At 40.4% G+C, this 20,940-nt stretch overlaps 1 protein-coding gene across 11 annotated transcripts in view; it reads left to right on the plus strand.

The window, feature by feature from the left end:
• LOC105471386 (centrosomal protein 41) overlaps positions 1–15,016 on the plus strand; it is a 48,481-nt gene extending 33,465 nt beyond the window's left edge. For all 11 annotated transcript variants that reach the window (XM_011723845.3, XM_011723842.3, XM_011723844.3 and 8 more), the window contains 8 exons: positions 1,289–1,350; positions 2,354–2,423; positions 8,854–8,998; positions 10,777–10,928; positions 11,633–11,700; positions 13,067–13,181; positions 13,633–13,848; positions 14,801–15,016. In XM_011723845.3, coding sequence (XP_011722147.1) covers positions 1,289–1,350; positions 2,354–2,423; positions 8,854–8,998; positions 10,777–10,928; positions 11,633–11,700; positions 13,067–13,181; positions 13,633–13,848; positions 14,801–14,949 — 977 coding nt within the window. In that variant the 3' untranslated portion in view covers positions 14,950–15,016. The remainder of the gene's footprint in view (positions 1–1,288; positions 1,351–2,353; positions 2,424–8,853; positions 8,999–10,776; positions 10,929–11,632; positions 11,701–13,066; positions 13,182–13,632; positions 13,849–14,800) is intronic.
• The last annotated feature ends 5,924 nt before the right edge of the window (positions 15,017–20,940 follow it).

The following is a 20,940-nucleotide window of genomic DNA, read 5'->3' on the forward strand; positions in this document are numbered from 1 at the left end:
GAGATTACAGGTGTGCGCCACCACACCCAACTAATTTTTGTATTATTGGTAGCGATGGGGTTTTGCCATGTTGGCCAGGCTGGTCTCAAACTGCTGAACTCAAGTGATCCGCCCACCTCAGCCTTCCAAATTGTTGGGATTACAGGCGTGAGTCACCAAACTTGGCCTAAGTTGGTTTTATTTTATTTTATCTTTTTAAATGGTGGGGCCGGGTGCTGTGGTTCATGCCTATAATCCCAGCACTTTGGGTGGTTGAGGTGGGTGGATCACTTGAGGCCAGGAGTTCAGAACCAGCCTGACCAACACGGTGAAACCCCATCTCTACTAAAAATACAAAAATTAGCCAGGCATGGTGGCGGGCGCCTGTAATCCCAGCTACTCAGGAGGCTGAGGCAGGAGAATTCCTTGAACCTGAGAGGCAGAGGTTGCAGTGAGCCGAGATCACGGCACTGCACTCCAACCTGGGCGACAGAGAAATAATAAATAAATAAATAACATAACATAACATAACATAAAATAACATAAAATAAAATGGTGGTAAACCACAAAAACAAAAACACAGAACACCTAACATCATAGTGGTTTTTAAGTGTACAGGTCAGTAGCATTAAGTATTTTCACACTGTTGTACAACAGAACTGCAGAACTTTTTCATCTTGAGAAACTGAATAGGTTAATTTTTATCAAATTGAAGTTGGAGAGAAGCTGAGAGATGATCAGAACCAATCACAGCTGTGTGTCCAGCCAAGCACACACGTAGAAATGTCGTCCTGTGGCTCCAGCATAGTGTGTAATGGCAGGAATATTTTTGCTCTCTTTTTAAGCTGGAGTCACAATAGTGGGGCATGAACGTCTTACCAGCTGTTCAGCTTCTCTGAGTCTCTGTCCTCATTTGTAAAACACAGACATTTCTTCCCTGCTTTGCTCTGAAAAGGATTTGAGGTGGCTTACAAAAGTGCACGGAGTACAATGTAGTCAAAGTGGAGACAACTTAGTTAAAGGGAAATGGTAGACTAATAAAATAAAGGCAAGGGGTAGTCACTAGACCAAAGGTAGTTTGTAAATTAAACTTCAAGCTTCCTAATGACAAAGCAAAGGGAAACAAATTAAACAGATGATACTACTACCTGCCACACCTAATTTTGAGGATATCATGAGGCTCAAATGAGATAATAGATTTAAAAGCATATAAATAACTTGAAAGACCACGTAACTTGACAGCTAGAAAGAATAGCTCTAAAAAAGCAAAATAAATCTAAATAAATATTTGTCTTACCATATTTTTCAGATTATAGATACAAAAAAGATGAGCTTTTCAAGAGACTAAAAGTTACAACTTTTGCCCAGCTGGTAAGTTTCATGATCTTCCCACTGGAGTAAAGACTGTCTAATTCGTGTCACTTTATGTGAGTGTTTCTAAATTCAACTCTAGGGAATCTTTGCCGAGGAGTTTCTTCTGATTCTTTGTATGTCGTTCAGCTATGGGAAAATTAATTGGTATGTGGTATGTGTGTTCACATGAGGATGGTGAGAAATTTTTCTCTCTTCTTTGATAAGAATTCTGTAAAGTAAATGTTTGCCCTACTTTTAATTCATTAAACTTGTGGTTTAGGGGTTTTTTTCCTTATACATTTAACTTCATAGTTAGAATCTACAATTCTGGATCCTGGATTGTTTCAGCATTTTTCTCTGGAAACCAAGTGATTTCTCCTTTTCTTGGACTGATCTTTTCCAAATCATCCTACCAAAGCTGTTTTGTTATTTTGGGCAAGTCACTTTCTTCTTTTATTTGAAAATTTTGGAGAAGGCGTCTCTCCAGCTCCCAAGCACAAGTCCCACCGGCATCGCTCAAGTTGAATCTTGGGTCTTGTGAGCTAAGTTGTGAAAAGTGCTTTAAAACTGAATACTGTATAGAAGTATAAGACACTGTAATCAGTGTATCTGTTATTACATTTACATTTACTTCTTCATTGTGTGGAGAATTGCTGATCCCATTCTATGTTATGCTAGGGCAGTATTGCATTTTCAAGAAATAATGTGTAATGCTTGGATCACGATATATACAGATGTGGTTTTAAACTCTTCTTCATGTTTCTTGTCCTAAACTGTCCTCTTAGCATTCTAAGTTTATGTAGTGTTCTAAATGTGCTTTTCTTCTGAAATGATCATCTGCAGTGTATTACCAACACAAAAGGAAGGAGGCCTGAGATTCAGTCTTCAGTTGAGGACACTGACAGCTTCTTCAAACGAGAGATCTTTGATGTTTGTTGTTTCCTCGTCTTTTGTAAAAGACAAAATTGCCTCTGTTTAAAAACAAACAAACATCCACACATTTCATTCTTTTTTCTATCAGATCATCCAAGTTGCTTCCCTCTCTGATCAAACACTGGAAGTGACAGCTGAGGAGATTCAAAGGCTGGAAGGTAATGAGAATTGAGGGTGTGGGGAAAATAACAGGCTGACCATTTGACTGAAACACTCACCCTGTACACATTTGCTGTCTTTTCCCAGGGACTGGGACTTTGATGTGTCTATTTGTAATTAGATTGTTACTCTCAGGGAAATGCTACCTGATACTTTAGTTGTTCATTCTTATTTTAAAAAGCCATCTGGTTTTCTGGCTCTAACACTTACAGTTTTAAATGTTTTAGATGTGTTTAAAATACTAATTACTTTTTTCAATGAATATTTTTAGCATTCTGTGTACCCACACATTAAGTGCTATGAGACTACAGAGATGAACAAAGCACAGCTCTGCTGACATGAAATTGACAGTCACATGTGTGCACATGCACACATGTGTATGTGTTAGGTGGGCTGAATGCTAACAGTACCACAGAATTACTAAGGTGGAAGAATTTTTAAATGGAGGAATGGAAGGAAACCATCGTTTGTTGGCTGTATATTGCAAGGTGAATTCACATGAATTTTCTTACTTAGTCTTCTTAAAAACTCTGGAAGGAAGGTACACATGACCGATGAGAGGCCCAAGCTGCAGAGGTTAAGCTGCCTCCTCAAAGTGATACAGCTAGTAAGGAAGGGACCTGGGTTACAAATCTAAGTGTCTGCAGTAGCATCCAGTGTCTTCTTGCTGCCTTCATTGTACCCTTAAGGGACTGAAAAGTGCTTTTAGGAAAGATGCAGGATGTTGTGGGAGAGTTCCAAGGAAGGAAAGACACTTCTAGTTAGAAGACTGAGGTAGGCAGCCAGGCACGGTGCCTCACGCCCAGTGCCTCATGCCCATAATCCCAGCACTTTGGGAGGCCAAGCGGGGAAGATCACCAGGTCTACTCAGGAGGCTGAGGCAGGAGAATCACTTGAACCCAGGAGGCGGAGGTTGCAGTGAGCTGAGGACTATACCACTGCACTCCAGCCTGGGCGACAGAGCGAGACTCCGTCTCAAAAAAAAAAAAAAAAAAAAAAGGAAGAAGACCGAGGTAGGCTTCCTCAAGGCACTGGAACTGGACCTTGAAGTGGGGTAGAATCTCAACAGGTACAAGTTAAAGATGAGGCTGTTGCAGGCTGAGGAGCAGCCTGCGAAAGGCATGGAGAGGACAGCACACCAGGCATGTTTGGGGAATTGAGTCATCCAATCTGGCTGTGGTCTAAGGGACTAGTAGGCACTGGGTAGGAGGTAAGGCTAGAAAGACAGGTAGGCTCCCGATCTCCTTTCTTAAATACCAAGTTGAAAATAAAACCTCCTAGTTGTACTCTCATGAAAAGAATCCACAGAGTTAAGGTCTTTATTTTATCCTGAAGTACCCAGCAATCAGCGTGTGGCTGTTTATTGAAGAGGAATGTGTTTTGTTAAGGTTGATGTAGGTCAGGAATTTGACTTCTGATTTCAAGACAAGTTTCTCAGGAAGTCTGAACACTGGGTTTGTGCAACTCAACTGTCATTTCCCCGGGCTGGTTTTTGTTAGGAAGGATAAAGAGAATCTGAAAACGACAGGAATTTATCTTTGACAGATGCCTCTCACAAAGCAGAGAAATAAGAGCTCTTTGTAACAGAGATAATTGAGTCTCCTCATACAAGTACTCCCAATTTTAACTGGGTTATATAAGCACCTAGATTTGGTCCTTCAATTCATTGTTGAGATTGCAGCACCCGAACATATGGGCACATGCAATTTTCTCTTCTGAGATAAATTTGCGCAGCAAAGTAGGCTCTTGTAAAGTAGGACACCATAATGTGTGAGTAATATTAGTGTTTTTCTAGTGCTCTACACAGATAATAACTCACTCAGGAGTGCCTGGGGAACAGATTGTATCTGTATACATACTGGCTATCTTTGAAGGGATTAAAAACAAAAAAAACTCCTTTTATAATGTTTATCGCTTTTTCCTAACTTAAAAGTGTGTTTCTAGTAAGTTAGGAAGCCGTAAAAAGTATATAAAGAAGCAAATTAAATAACTAATAATCACTCTGTATGTTTTGGTCCGCTTTCCCCCTCTCTAACCCCTCATCCCAATTAAATCTATATTCTTTGTATAATTTTGTATTGTGCTGTTTTCAGTTATCCCTTTTTCATTCATACTTTCCCTTGTCGCTAAATAGGCTTCAGAAGCATGACTATAAAGATTGTGTTGTCATCTAATGTCTGTCCTTTGGATATACCATAATTTAATTATGCTCTTGTTGGGCATTATAGTTTTTTCTGATTTTTCACCTTTATAAAATAATGCTACAATGTATATATGTAAATGTTTGTATGATTCTGATTATTTCCTGAGGATAAATTGCTGCAGAGGGTCAAAGGGTGGAACCATTTTAGACACCCAGTGCTGACTGCCGCATTCTCTCCAGCATGGTTCTACCTGTTTGCATTCTCACCAGGAGTGAATGAGAAGACCTGTTTTTCCTCATCCTAGCCAAAGCTAAATAATTAGCATTTCTGTAAATATTCTCCAGTTTAATAGATGAAAAATAGTATCTAATAGATTTTTATTTCTTTGATAGTAAGATTATGCTCTGTGTGTGTGTTTACTGGTCATAAATACATATTTCTTCTTTTAAGGAGTTTATACGCTCTTTTTCCTTTCTTTCTAATAGGATGTTCATCTTTTTCTTACGGATTTGTGAGAGTTCTGAATAATTATGATATCTTTATACAGTGGAGAACAATACTAACTTGACAATGCATGAGGAAAAAATCTTGATTAGTTGGAACAATTTCCAGGCTATATTAAGTAAAAATAAAACAACAATAAAACAAAAACCCAAAGTATAAAATCATATGAATAGAATTCTCCTGGGGAAGAAGTAAAATATATGCAAGCACATGTAAATGTTTTATTTCTGGAATGAGACATAAATACGTGAAAGTGTTTAGCACACTGATACGTCCCTTGGGGAAGGAGGCAGGGGGCCCGCATGTCTTCAGTGGGGAAAAGACTTCCTTTCCATGTTAACAATTTAACCTTGTTTGCATTTTTGCCTCGTGCACATGATCTTATTGCATTTTTACTCTTTTCACCTTATATTACAGAGCTAGTTAATTTTTTAAATCTATAAATTAAGTATATTAACCTTCTTAATTTATGTGTGTTACAGATCTTTCTCCTAATTTGTTATTCACCTTTTAATTTTCTTCGTGTTGGTTTTTGATATATATGAGGTTGCATTTTTACATGATCAAATCTATTAGCCCATACTGTTGTTTTCTTTCATTGCTTTAGACTCATAAAATTCAATGTTAGTAAATTATTTACCTACATTTTCTTCTATTGGCTTGTTTGTTTGCATTTAAACCATCTGGTATGTATTTTGATATATGACACAAGGTGATTATTTGAATTAGATTTTTCCAGATAGTTGAGAAATATTCCCAGCACCATATACTCAGTAGTTCTACCTTTACCCACTGATTTATGATATGGATGTATTGACTTTTTGTTTATATTCTTTTCCATGTTCTCTATTATATTCCATTGTTATGGTTGCAGTGCTGTACTATTTTGATCATTTACCTTTTTAACATATGTTACTATTTGATAAGGCAGGTCTCCAAATCGCCCCTAATTATGTATGTATCTACATATATTTTCCTATTTCCTCATATATATGAAAAACCAACACATCAAAAACCCATGGGTATATATTGCTTCCAGAATATATATTCAGTCTTGTGAAACTGAATAGGAAAAAAGGATCTGAGTGTGTGTGTGTGTGTGTGTGTGTATTTGCTCTTCTTATTTTTTAAATCCTTTTCAGTTTTAAAAAAATCCCTTTGGGATTAGTATTAAGGCCAAAAGTTAACTTTGGGAGGGACTCATGTTTTAGTTTTAGTTGCCCGATCAGGAACATGCAGAGTGTGTCACTCTCTTCATTGAGGTCTTCTTTAAGGCCTCTAAGTAACGTTTTTATAAGTCCTATAAAGGATTTATACATTTTTATAGGTTATTTACATTTGGTTTAGGTTCATTTCTTGGAGAGTACGTTTGATAGCTGCAGTTGTTACTGTATATCAGATTTTTTTTCCTGTCATTTTTTAATTGGTGTATAGGACAAATATTTTAGCATTTCTTTTATCTAACCACATATTTATTGCACTTATTGTCGTATTATTCTCTTAAAATTTCTAGGTATATTATCATATCATATGCAAAATTAATATCCTCTTTAATAATTAGACTTGTTTTTATTTTTATTTATTTATTTTTTTGAGACAGAGTCCTGCTCTGTTGCCCAGGCTGCAGTGCAGTGGCACGATCTCAGCTCAATGCAACCTCCGCCTCCCAGGTTCAAGTGATTCTCCTGCCTCAGCCTCCTGAGTAGCTGGGATTACAGTGCCTGCCACCATACCTAGCTAATTTTTGTATTTTCAATAGAGACAGGGTTTCGCCATGTTGGCCAGGCTGGTCTCAAACTCCTGACCTCAAGTGATCCACCCTCCTCAGCCTCCCAAAGTGCTGGGATTATAGGCATGAGCCACCACGCCTGGCCTGTTATTATTATTATTTTTTAATCTTATTGTATTGGTTAGAACAGCAAATTCTCAAACATTTTGTTCTCTTCCTCCACTCTGTTAAAAATTATTGAAGATCCCAAAGAGCTTTGGCTTATGTGCTTTATGTCTATTAATATTTATTGTATTAAAAATTTAAACTGGGAACTGAAACAGTATTTATTTATTATTTCACTTAAAAATAACAATACTAAACCCATTACAAACATAAATAACATGTTTTTATGAAAAATAGCATTATTTCCAAAACAAAATTTTACTGAGAACATCATTATTTTATGTATTTTGTAAATCTCTTTAGTGTCTGGTTTAATGAAAGGATCGCGGATTTTCCTCTTTGCTTCTGCGGTGTCTGTTGTGATATGCTGTTTGGGTTAAAGTGTGTGAGGAAAATTCAGCTCACACAAACCTGTAGGTGGAAAAGGGAGAAGTATTTTAATAGCCCTTTCAGATAAAACTTGACAACTGCTAGTTTCTTAAGGATTAGCTGTAAGGTAGAATCTGAAATCATATCAATGAATCTTTCATACTGTTAGATTAAAATCAGGCACTTTCAGTGTAATTGTCTTATATCTTGAATCTTTTACCTGTGCATGATTGTATAACATCATGTATTGGCCATTTAGAAAATATTGGTTCAGGCCGGGCGCGGTGGCTCAAGCCTGTAATCCCAGCACTTTGGGAGGCCGAGACGGGCGGATCACGAGGTCAGGAGATCGAGAGACGATCCCGGCTAACACGGTGAAACCCCGTCTCTACTAAAAAATACAAAAAAATAGCCGGGCGAGGTAGCGGGCGCCTGTAGTCCCAGCTACTCGGGAGGCTGAGGCAGGAGAATGGCGTAAACCCGGGAGGCGGAGCTTGCAGTGAGCTGAGATCCGGCCACTGCACTCCAGCCTGGGTGACAGAGCAAGACTCCGTCTCAAAAAAAAAAAAAAAAAGAAAAGAAAATATTGGTTCACCGAGTTACAAAGATCTTCCCAAAGGTTAATACATTTTATTATACAACTGTCAAAAAAATCACATATATTATTCTCACGATCATCTTACCAAAAAGGTCTGTAAGCATGGGGAAGCAGCTCCCCATACTTCAGTTCCTGATGGCAAACGCAGTTTCTAAAACTTCGAGTTTTGTTCAAAATACAATCATTGGCAACAATGCCATCAGTAGTGTTCCTTGAAATAACAGGCTTATTTAGTTCACTTCTGAGAAAATGTCTGCCAAATACACAAGTCTAACTAACCATAGTTTTTCTGTCAGTTTATCTTGCAAGCAGAAATGGTATGCATAGCAAAAGTTACTGGTTCAGCCTGCAACTCAGCAATCACACTAATACTTTTCCTTGAGATAACCCTGGTAATTTGGTATGTAGCAAACTTAATTGTATGTGGACTCCTCACTTCATCACACAGAACATTAAAAAAACATGTACTTCAAGGTGAGATTTAATAAGAATAGTAACTGTTACTGCTTTAACAGGGACTGTCTTTTAGTGTGACTGCCATATTTATTTACTGTGAATGCATGCGTGATGGTGAATAATACAATGATTGCTAATAAAGTTTGGTGCCACAGCCCCGATTTTTACTAAGGTGCTGGCAGCTTTATCCACCATTTCTTTTGTACCATCAGTGCAAATATAAACACAGTAAAAAAGACAAGTAACATCTTATGAAAATAGCTTTTACTTTGCAGATCCCTGGAAGGGCCTTGGGGATATCTGGGGTCCACCACACTTTGGGAACTTGTACATTAGCACTTCCACAGCAATGTAATAATGATGATAAGATTTCCTTTTCTTGACTTCATGTCTTTGGAACTGTCTAATAAGTAAACACAAATCCTGAGGCTCAATCTAATTATTACTTCATTCGTAAATATTAGACAATGATTCTGCAGCTTCAGACCCTGATGCTGAAACCACTGCCAGGACTAACGGGAAAGGAAATCCAGGTGAGCAGTCGCCGAGCCCTGAGCAGCTCATAAACAACGCAGGAGCAGGGGACTCCAGCCGCTCAACCCTTCAGAGGTACTCGAAGCTGATTCATATTTTCACTGTGTTTTGCCTTTATATCAACCTAGAGGCCAATTTCAGGGATCTGTGTTTTTTTGGGGTTTTTTTCTTGCCTTAGAAACAGAATTGGCAGGAGTAAAGTCTCACATTTTAATCCCAGCCTTCTACTTTCTCTTTGTGTAAATGCCACCTCCTGAATCTTTTTCACTGCATTCTTACTGAGTTAATGGAGAATATATTAATAGGAGAGTTTAATTTTCATTTCTCAGTTCCATTCTTCTCCCTCCTGCATGTAAGTTTGTTATGAGGAATTACTTTCCAAATACTATCTCTTGATTCAGAGAGTATGATTTTCCCCCTTTTCCGACTGCTGCAGCTTATAATACCCGGTCCGGAAGTGACAGTGCCACACGTAGTGCTCTGATACTGAGTAGGTGCAAAGGAAAAAGCAGTACTTGGTGCTGATTCTAAAGCTGAACGTGGCTGTTCCTTCTTTTTATTTTATTCTTCTGCTCCTTCTTCTAAGGCATGGGCCTCCTTATTCCATGGATTACATGGACTTTAGTCCGTGTAGTACTTTCTCACTAATATTAACTGTTGATTATAAGACAGTACTGATTTTCAGCAGATATCCATCCCTTTGACTGATAAAATAGTTCTAGAGAAATTAGTTCTACCAGAGAAAGAATTGCTATCATCATTTCACCATTATTATTATTCTTTTAGCTTCATATTATTATAGTTAACTTTTGCAAAAGGACTCTAAAATTGCATTCAAGAAGAGAGAGGCCAACGGACTTCCACTGAGGATGCAGTTTCTTATCAAACAGATGTTCTTCTCCTTTGGTTCAACAAAATATGCACTATATAGCACAGAGTTATAGTGTTTACTGGATTTAAATGCAGAATTTGATTTGCTGTTATGGGAAGGGAGCTAAGGTACATACTAAGCTGTGATTTAGCATATGTGTCTTGATATTTCCTAAGAAAGTAACCATCTTCTTATTCCAGTAAGGATATTTCACTGCTTCCCATTTTGTTCATAACACTTAGTCGTCTTATTCCTTTGATTCATGTTTTTACCACATTTTCCCTATAATATTCAGACGGTGACCAGTTTTGGTGATTGATTGACCGTAGACTCAGAACTGTTAGTGGTAGTGGTTAGCTTCCTCATTTTAATCCCAGCTCTTCCTCTGTCTCATTCTATGAATGCCACCAAATCTAAAGCCTCGTCAACCTCAATGTTGTAACCTACAAAACTGAAGTAAGTACAGAGAGCTATGGAAGTATTAAGACTCAATACCATAGCAGATAGGTCACTGACTACGTATATGAAATGTATAAAGCATTATTGTTACTTTAATTACTTATAATATACCTAGAAAGAAATGCCTTTCCTTTTTCCTGTCCTACCAACCATATTCTTTCCTCTTTCACCCCACTGGATTCACTGCTCCCTTCTTTCTCCCTCTGATGCTGCCCTTGTGGCTAGAGGCAGCATGCACCCTTCAGTCCCTGACCCCTCAGCCATGTAATGCACTGACACGCATTGTCTGAAGGTGAGTGTGGACATGTGGGTGTCCTGTGTGGGGTCCAGTGTAGTAGAAGAGGAAGTCCACAGGATCCTGCATTCAGAGGCAGAACTGAGACACCACGTCCATGTTCCTTTCCCTTTGAAGCGCCCTTTGAAAAGAGATTGAGCACTCATCTCACTATTCTGAAGAAATATGTTTGACCTTTAAGCCACCAACCTCTGACTAGTTTCTGCTGACCTACTTTTTCACTTGCAGTGTCATCAGTGGTGTTGGGGAACTGGATCTAGACAAAGGGCCAGTGAAGAAAGCAGAGCCCAATACCAAAGACAAACCTTATCCTGACTGCCCCTTCCTGCTGCTAGATGTGCGTGACAGAGATTCTTACCAGCAGTGCCACATCGTTGGAGGTAAGAGAGAGAGGGCTTTAAAGTGCTTCACTCTCGAGAACAGAGAGCCTGCTCTTGAGTCTAGGCAGGCTGGAACCACAGCTCATGGTAGACAGTTAAGCAAACCGTACGTTAGCTGGATCCATTATGGAATCCTACAGGATTGGCTCCACCATAAAATACTCTGAGAGGCTGCTGATTTTCACAGGTGGCGGTCAGAAGGAGGGAAATGAAGCTTCATACTTTGTTCATAGTGCCCTCTTTCTTTGCTTTCACAGAAGTGTTTAGGTTTATGGCTCGTTGATTTTTTTTTTTTTTTTTTTTTTTTTTTTGGTCAATACCTTGCTGTGTGGCCAAGACTGCAGTGCAGTGGTGCGATCATGGCTCACTGCAGCCTTGCCTTCCTGGGCTCAAGTGATCCTCCTGCCTCAGCCTCTCGAGTACCTGGGACTGCGGGCATATGCCACAACATCCGGCTGTTTTTGTATTTTTTATAGAGATGAGGCCTCACCATGTTGCCCGGGCTGGCCTCAAACTCCTGGACTCAGGCGGTCCACCCACCTTGGCCTCCCAAAGTGCTGGGATTACAGGTGTGCACTACCGTGCCCAGCAGCTTATGAATTTTGAAGATGTATTTAACTCTTAGATTTTAAACCAGCTGGGAATTGAGGCCAAGTTGTATTAAGAGAACAACAGACTTCCTAAACTTTTTCTTCTCTTTGCAGCTTACAGTTACCCAATTGCAACTCTGTCTAGAACAATGAACCCTTATTCAAATGATATTCTTGAATATGTATCCTTTGTTGCATTTTAAGGAATTGGGTGGTATGAGGATTATAAGAATCAAAGTTACCGTGCACCACGCTCCTGGTAAGAATGCTGTGAAGGACCTTTGATGTTATTCGGCTGAGCATATTTTAGAATTTGGATTCCTAGCTATTGCCGAGAATCCTGACTCTTGAGGCGGAGGCTTTCAAACTGTCTTGCCCTGGGCCAAAAAACACTAGGTTAAGAGTTAGGATCCATTGAGAGTTGGTCCTAAGAGAGGTTTTTCCTCCCAGAAAACTTTACATAGCAGAACTTAGGGTTTTTTTCTATTTTAATTTTTTCTTTTAAAATTTTAATTTTTTCATTCATAAAAATTATACAAGCAGAAAAAAATTTTTTTTTTTTGAGACGGAGTCTCACTTTGTCACCCAGGCTGGAGTGCAGTGGCACGCTCTCGGCTCACTGCAAGCTCTGCCTCCCGTGTTCACGCCATTCTCCTGCCTCAGCCTCCTGAGTAGCTGGGACTACAGCCACCCACCACCATGCCTGGCTAGTTTTTTTTTTTTGTATTTTTAGTAGAGACAGGGTTTCACCATGTTAGCCAGGATGGTCTCGATCTCCTGACCTCGTGATCCACCTGCCTTGGCCTCCCAAAGTGCTGGGATTATAGGCGTGAGCCACCATGCCCGGCCAAAAATAATTTAAATACCAAAACTTATTAAAAGGAAAATTGAAATCTCTTATAATCACACAGTTGAGCAGTGGCTCCTGTTACACTATTAGTATATTTTGTTCCAGACTGTCTTTTGCGTGTTTGTTTTTTTTTTTAACGAAGTTGAAACCTTACTGTATATGTAATTTAGTATCCTGCTTTTTTTCAGTTCATATTCTGACGTATTTCCCCATGCTGATGCAAGCCTTCTGTAAACCACATTTTTGATGCTGTGTAATATCTTCAGATTTACTATGATTTACTAAACTATTCCTTGATTTTGGACTTTTTAGATGGCTCCCACATTTTTACTATCATAAATAGGCTTCGGTGGACACATTAGGCATAGAAGTTGTTCTATTTATTCATCTGTAAAATGGGGATTGCAATATTTACCTTCCAGGGTCGTAAGGATAAGAGAGCTAAAGGATGTAGAGTCCGTAACTAGTACTGTCTCTTAGACCATGGTAACATCAGTTTGCAGAAAAAACGAATACCAGTTTGTGTGGTTTCCATGACAGGAAACCATCCAGTCCCTGCTGGTGTGATGGTAAGAATGGGCTTGTCCATCGTTCCCAGGAACTCAGACAGGTGGACTGACCTTTTATTCCTTGGAGGTTTCTCGTAGTCTTGGGACATCAACCCAGTGCCTTGGAACCTTAACTCATCTGACTCTTAGAAAAATGCCCATGGCAAGATCATCATTCTGTATGACGACGATGAAAGGCTGGCCAGTCAGGCGGCCACCACCATGTGCGAGCGTGGATTTGAAAACCTCTTCATGCTTTCCGGAGGTGAGCAAGTGATACTCTGCTTGGGACTTCAAAGGCCAATCATCCTTCAGTCCTACCTGCATCCCCTTTTCTCTCTTGGTGCTCAGAATTCAGTGTTCTGGAAAGAGAAAAAGCCATGCTGGCTGAAAGGAGTCAGGAGTTATGTGAAACTTCCCTTAGCTTCATCAGCACATGTTTTTAATTCCTGATGTTGCTTCAGGGCTCTGTCAGAAAGCCCTAATGCGGAAGACTTGAGCAAAAGGATTTCTTGTGGAATTCTCAGAATCCCATGTAACAACAAATATTTTCTGGTATAATTTGCTTAATGATGAAATAGTTAAGAAAAATTTCATGTCCTTGTGTTGGCCTCAACTTGATGACCAGAGATTAGAAGACATGCAGGCTTCTTTCCAGGTTTTGGCTTGGCCTTGCCATATTAATGCAGCTTTTTCTGATGCTTTTCCAAACCTAGGTCTAAAAGTCTTAGCTCAGAAATTCCCGGAAGGACTGATTACTGGTTCCCTGCCAGCGTCTTGCCAGCAGGCCCTTCCTCCTGGTTCTGCCCGGAAACGATCCAGCCCCAAAGTGCCACCCCTACCAGCTGAGAACAAATGGAGATTTACCCCAGAAGACTTAAAAAAGATAGAATATTATCTGGAAGAGGAGCAAGGGCCTGCAGATCATCCTAGTAAGATCTTTTGACCTTTAAAGACAATATTTGGTTTGCAGCCTTGAATATCACCTCATCATATGAAAACCTTCATCTCTTATATTTAGATTCTTAAAATACTAGGGAGGTGTGTTACAGGTGCTGGGGAGGGGAGGCAGTGGAGGTGACCCCAGATAGTGGCAAGAATTATGCATTGAAGAGAGACTTCATCAAAACGTAGAGACTTTTTTTTTTTTTTTTTTTGAGACAGAGTCTTGCTCTGTCACCCAGGCTGGAGTGCTGCAACCTCCGTCTCACTGGTTCAAGCGATTCTCCCACCTCAGCCTCCTGAGTAGGTGGGATTACACGTGCCTGCCACCATGCCAGGGTAATTTTCTTTTGTATTTTTAGTAGAGACAGGGTTTCACCATGTTGGCCAGGCTGGTCTCGAACTTCTGGCCACAAGTCATCCACCTGCCTCAGCCTTCCAAAGTGCTAGGATTACAGGCATGAGCCACCGCGCCCAGGCAAAAATGTAGAGACTTCATCAAAAAGTATATCTCAGGCAAAACTGAGGAGTTAAACATCAGACATTCAGATTCTTTCTTGGAAAGTTTTTGATTCCTTCTGCTGCGTTTGCTTCTCCACTCTGAGAGCCTCCGTGGTTTGTCTTCCTACCTTAGTTTCACCATACTGCATTCTCTTTTCTTTCCCCTAATCGCTCCTCAACTGCATCCTCTCTACGAAGGAAGTAGTGGAGGACAGACTAGGTTTGTTGGGGATGATGGAGAGGAAGGGAAAAAAACCTATCTGTGTTTCCCTTCATTTCTGTCCCCCTCGCCACCTTCAGGCTGATCTCAAGGATGAGGAGTAGGTCATCATTGGCCTAAAGTAGGTACTGCACATGACTTCATTAGCTTAAAACTGTACTTGGCAGATTGTCCCTGGAATCATTCTTGCAGCTATCTTCCTTCTTTCTTGCTCCCTTCAGGCCGACTGAACCAAGCTAACTCCTCTGGAAGAGACTCCAAGGTGCCTGGTGCCCGAAGCACTCAGAATCTGCCTGGCGGGGGCCCTGCCAGCCATTCAAACCCCCGCTCCCTCAGCAGTGGCCACCTGCAAGGCAAACCCTGGAAGTAAAGACTTTGTCTCTGCCTAAGTAAAAACTTAGGCAAATAAATGTTTTTCCTCTTTTCGGAACCCCTGAGCATTTCCCAAGTTGGGTCATTTCCAGAAACTTCTGCAGAGGAAAAGACCATGACATACGTATGGGATAGGCCCTCTTCCCTCTCCCTATCTCCAGTTCCTCTCCCCTCGGGAGGCCACCTCGGGAAGAATTTTGACAGGTGACCACAAAAACCAGAGGCGTGACAGGCTCTAGTGTCCTCCCTGTTGTTTACAGCATATTTAAGTCTTGTGAAACTGTATAGGAAAAAAGGATCTAAGTTTTTAGTTTTTTGTTTTTTGTTTTTTTTTTTTAAATAAGGTTCAGCTTGTTGGGTATCTCTTCATTGTTTTGTAAATACTTCAGTCACATCCGCCCGTGTGCCCCTCCTGACCACCTTTTCGTTCACTGTTCTTGACTTCATGAAGGCTTCTCTTTGCAGTCTTGATGTGAGAAGCTGTTTCCAGGGGTGCAGATGAGCCTTAGGTTCCAGCCGCCTGCAGGCCCCACCCCAGCGGACTCACTCGGCAAGGAGCTCTCTGCCCAGCATACTGCAGGCCCTATTTTGAGTATGGAAGCCAGTGCCTGTGTGCATCGCTCAAATTGAAGATGAGGAGAGTAGCTGTACACTCACTGAATGCTCCCCCTTATTAGATACTTTCCTGGAGCCAGAAAGGTGTGCATGTGGGCGTCTTCACACCGGGGAGGAGGGCCTCTCATGGGAAAGCCCTGGCCACCACACCCTTGAAGCCCACCAAAGCGGCCCTCACTTGTGGTCAGTATATCAGTTTTAATGCCCATTGCCCAGCTTCAGTCCATCCATGTTAGATGGATAGAAATTATGGCCACTTGAAAATACCAGCTTTGGTTGGACAACTGTGGACACACAAGGTGAAGAGAACTCCGAAGTCCTTTCTCAGGGCTGACAGCCTCGTAAGCCCTTGCTTAGAAATACAGTATTAGTCTAATTGAGTAATTAGTGCAATTTCCTGCTTACTTTTCATTCTCATGACTGAACTGTGATTAGGAAGTTGTGATTATAGATTCAGGTTTTGGCCGGAATTTTGAATCAGCATTAATTGAATTGCTAAATGACTGACATTCATTCCATTTAATTGGGGGAACAAAAGGCCTCAGGTAAGGATGAGAAACTCTGAAATCAGATGGAAAAGGGCCGTGTTAATTTTTATGGTCTGTGATCGTAGCTGTGATAAGGGACTGAGGAATAAATTGTGCTCTTTGTCATGGCAACCAGCTTCTGAAAAGCCAGCTGAAAATTGCCTGTCCTGCTGGTAACTGCTACAGGGTAAGATTTGCCTTAACAGTACTATTTTCTCGCCACAAAAAAAAAAAAAGAAATGCACCACAGTATTTCCAGCATGGGGGCTGTGTTTGTATGAGAAATAAACGTAATAAATATCTCATAAAGACATATGGAAAAATAACTTTCAGATTCAACCCAGTTCTGTTTTAGAGAGTGTTTATTCTTCTCTACTTGATTTCCAAAGTGCAACATTTTCCGATGCTTTAGAAATCAAACAAACCAGGAACATTGTTCAGATGTCAAGCCGTGCCCAATTTTCCACAAGATTCAAGAATCTTGTATAAAATTCAGCCAACGTACACATAGCTTTAATGAGGAGTCTGTCATGTTTCCCCATAAATTTATTGCCTGAGAACTTAGTTCAGGCTTTGCTAATGCCAAAATGCTCTGGCTTTGTATTTTCTTTACAGCGTAGATAGAAAAATGCACATTTTTCCACATTCAACTTTCCCCTAGCATGGACAAGATTTTCAGCCATTTTTGCCACATATACATTTTAAGGAAAAAATATTTTTCTCTGTAACAAAGTTCTGGTTATGCCGTTTTAAAGGTGACTTGTCAGGAGTTGAGACTTCCCTGCCGCATTCTGTTTTGAAAGTAAATGGTCTCCCTCCTTGTTCCGATTCTGCATTCCCATCGTCAACTTTGGAGTGTTGGAAACCACTGTATATATGTGGAAAGCCAGGTCAGCCAGACCTATTAGAACTGGTGTGCACTCACCTGAGAGATCTGGCGGGTTGAATATATTTGTGTGTATTTCTCCATAGTGCTTGCTTTGCCCTGTTGGTAAGGATTTTAAATAACCATGCTGAAAAGAGCTGTTCTAATTCTGCACTTTGCATGTTAAATGTTCATATCAAACATTCTTTATGTGCTCGAGGTATTGCTTTTTACATTGCTTTACCAGTTTCTTCATTAGATTAATTGACATGTATTATTTAAATGACCAGTGATGCTTTGTGCAATTATGAATGTTGAAGATTAAAGTACATAGTTACTAATTTGTCGTTTGCTATGAATACGCTGAAAACTGCCAACTTCTCTCTTCTTTTCTGTCGAGATGATTTGGGGAGCCACAGGAGACTGGTGTGATTTTTGCTGCATCTCCTAGAAAAGCATTTTTTTTTTTTTTTTAAATAAATGAATCAGGAAATCAGTCCAATTAGGGCAGGGGGCCTCAGCTCTCCAGTCAGAAAGCCTGGATTTCTTTTCCTGCTCAGGCTGGGATTGAAGCCACCTTCAACAACTAGATCATGGCTTCCTGCCAGCGTCTCAGGGGTTGACTAGCTGCCCTTGTCTGGGGCTTATGAACCCTGAGACGGAAGGTGCTTCATCCGTGTACAGCTACAGCGCCACCTGAACAACAGTGATTGCCAAAGTTTAAATAATACCTTAAATGCTTTAAAGGGGTTTGTATTTAAGGAAGGGAGAAAAGAAGGAAAGAAGCAAGGAAATAGGAAGAAGGGAGGGCACAGAGAAAAAGAGAGGCAGAAAGTGAGGGAGAAAAGAGAAAGCTACATTACTTATTTGAAAACAAAAGGAACACCCTGGGCTCTAATAATGTCAGGCTCAATCTCTCGAAAAATGTAGAATGATTTAAATGGCCTGCATTCATTTTATCTTTTTTTTTTTTTTTTTAAACCTTTAGTGGTTAGCCAGGACCAGCACAATCATACTGGGCTTGGTATAAATCCGAATGAAAAGAGCACAAATAACATTCATTAGTTGCTCGGGGATTTTTCCTGTGGTGCTATTTAAATTATACAAAAATTCTTAAGACTTTAGGCTACTCGACCAAGAAAACAGAACAAAACAAAGACCGTGTTTTCTCTAATTCCCTTGTGGAATGTAAGTGAAATCAGAGTCCTAGGCTAGGAAGAAATACATAGGTAATTTTTCTTGTGTTGGTTTTGGTTTCTGTCATGTTGTTTATTGGCTATAGATTCTTTTATGTTATCTGACTTTTTTAGAGCGAATAATTAGTTTCTGTCCACCTAGATTTAAATCCATGACCACCTTCTTGCTCTACTCTGAAGATAATCATTAAGAACCTTTCTTTCCCCAGTTCCAAAACGTTCTCAGTGTCTTTAATGTGTGTTTATTTTCTTCCCAATTCTTTCAAAGATTTAACTCCCATGATACTTCCTCCCCCCGCCCCAGGAAACACCAGAAACATGTATAATTATAATTCACCAGTTTAATTATGTGAGCATGTTGAGTACTTACATGCAGGTCCATTAAGTTTTCACTAACAAATATTTTTTCATGCAAAAGCAATAAATAACATTGTGCTTCCAAAATGTTCAGAATACATTTGGGTAGTAATACTTTCCTAGACTTACAATAATGAAAGTATTCTTACGACATCTTAAAATGGATACACAGGTCAGTTACAACATACAAAATGTAATGGTGGAAATTTGTCAGTCTTGAATTCAGGCAGAACAGGATTCAGTGCATGATTTTATGTGTTTTCAAAACTGTATCTGTCACATTGTGATCCCCTGATGGCCCCCCTCTCTGTTGCTGATCCTCTTTGTTCTGTGCAGAAGCAAATTCTCACCTGCGTAACGTCCTGAGGCACCTGGTAAAATGTGAGGTGAAGAAAGGCCACTTCTCAAATGCTGTGGACGGAGGGCTGCATCTTTTAAAGGACATCAATATGTCTTCCTGTTGCAATTATTTTGACTGTAAGCTCCCAGAGGGTGAAAATCACCAACCCTGTGACAGTGGCCCTTAATAAGTGTTCATGAATAAATGAATTGAACCTGTCAAGATTGAATTCTGGATGTGATGCCCACTGTGGTGGCCACTCAGTGCTAGTCTGTCATTCTGCAGACCCAGAAAGCTCGTTATCTTCTGTCCCCCTGGTGTATCCTGCCTTTGTAGGCGAGGCATTCAAAACCCTGAGGTTTTTAGATCTCCCTCTACAGGAAGTACCTAGAGAGCTGTTGGGGGTGTTATTACCCTGTCTCTGCCAGGCTTAAAGTATCCTCCAGAATTCAGCACTCACAGGTCACACACCGCCCCCATCCAAGAGTGGGTTATTTTTCTCTTTTGTTTCAAATCTTGAAGATTTCCAGAAAATAATAATACTAGCCAATGTTTGTGGAGAGCTTACTTTGCTCCTAGATTCTTCATTATATGTTTTGACTCATTTAATTTCCACAACAGTCTGATGAGTCAGGCACCCCCATTTTCAGATGAGGAGACTGAGGTTCGGGTAGAAATTAAGTGATTCAGGTTTGCCTTCAGTCTCTGAGCTAGGAGGTTGAAAAGCCAGGAGCCAGCCTGAGAACTGTGATTCCAGAGGATGTTCTTTCAGCCACTCCGCTCTGTGCTTCTCACTCTGGGTGGGCACAGCCGTGTTCTCCCTTGGTGATGCCTCTAATTTACCGTGAAAATGTACCTTTCCCTTGGCTATTGGCTTCCCTTCCCTCCTAGTCACCCGAGATTCTTTGGAAAACTTTCCTCCGCTTGCCTGCACAAAAGGCGATGGAAATTCAGGAACTGAAATATCTGCTCCGGGGAGTGTGTATTTCCACATTTCCACCGTCTGTGTCTGGTGTCCTGTCTTGAAGACAGGTGCTCCAGGGTTTCCGAGGTTTATTTTGTCTGTTAATGGACACCTTGCGAAGTACCACTTAAGGAATGAGAATTACAAACTTCTAATTATATTGTAGGAGAAAAAAAGTAGGCTGTTTTCCTGATAGGCCGAGCCATTCATTCAATAAACCATATTGATATGATTTGTGCCTGACCTTTTCTTTCCTTTGTGGTGATGTTTCTGATTTCCACTGAAACATAAGTTGCATTAATTGGGGATGGCCATAGGCTTAAGTTCCCGGGGAAATCAGAGGCAAACCTCCTTGCTCCAGTCCTTGTCAGCAGAGCCCTTATTCTACTGCAGTCTTCTAAAAATGTAGCTGATACCACTACTGTGGTTAAGCAGAAGACTTTCAATTTTCTCCTTTTAGTTTGGCAATAAACATTTGGCAATCCCAGTCTCTGAGGTTGTTGGATGATGCTCAGTGTTAAAGTTGCCAAATTAATGCAGATCCTGAAAGCTTTGGGGAAGAATTCATTACCCTTTGACAGTTCTTTAGATTTGATGATGCTCTGTGCTTTTCTGAGGGCTTCTCCTTGATTTGGCCAATTTGGATGTTACAGTTGGTCATATCAGCTTCATCTGAGTAGCAACTGGGTCTCAGTGTGTTCACAGAATGATGTTGCTGTAGTTCCTAAAGCAAGGGTCCCTGTGCATCTTCAGATCCACCTCGACCCACTCGCCCCTGCAAAACAATTGCCAGAATGATGAATAACCCTGCACTGGATGAAGGACCAGTGAGGTCATATCTGGATTGTATTCAATGACATTCCCATTTTAACTTTAGGCCGAAGACAGAAAGCTAGCCATGCATATCTGAGTGTTAATTCAAGAGACTACCCTAAGGATTCTCATGGACCATCAATATTGGGCCCACAGGCCATTAGAGAACAATATGTAATGGTCTAAGTAAAAAGTAAAATGAGTTCATTTGAAAATAATAGACTTTCAAAGGCCCTGGTGAATAGGCATTAGCATAATCAATTCCCAAGACTGCTACAAGAACTGAATGTGAGCAGGAAGGGCTTTTGGGAA

The sequence above is a fragment of the Macaca nemestrina genome, chromosome 4 (assembly GCF_043159975.1).
Source record: "Macaca nemestrina isolate mMacNem1 chromosome 4, mMacNem.hap1, whole genome shotgun sequence".
Lineage (NCBI taxonomy): Eukaryota > Metazoa > Chordata > Mammalia > Primates > Cercopithecidae > Macaca > Macaca nemestrina.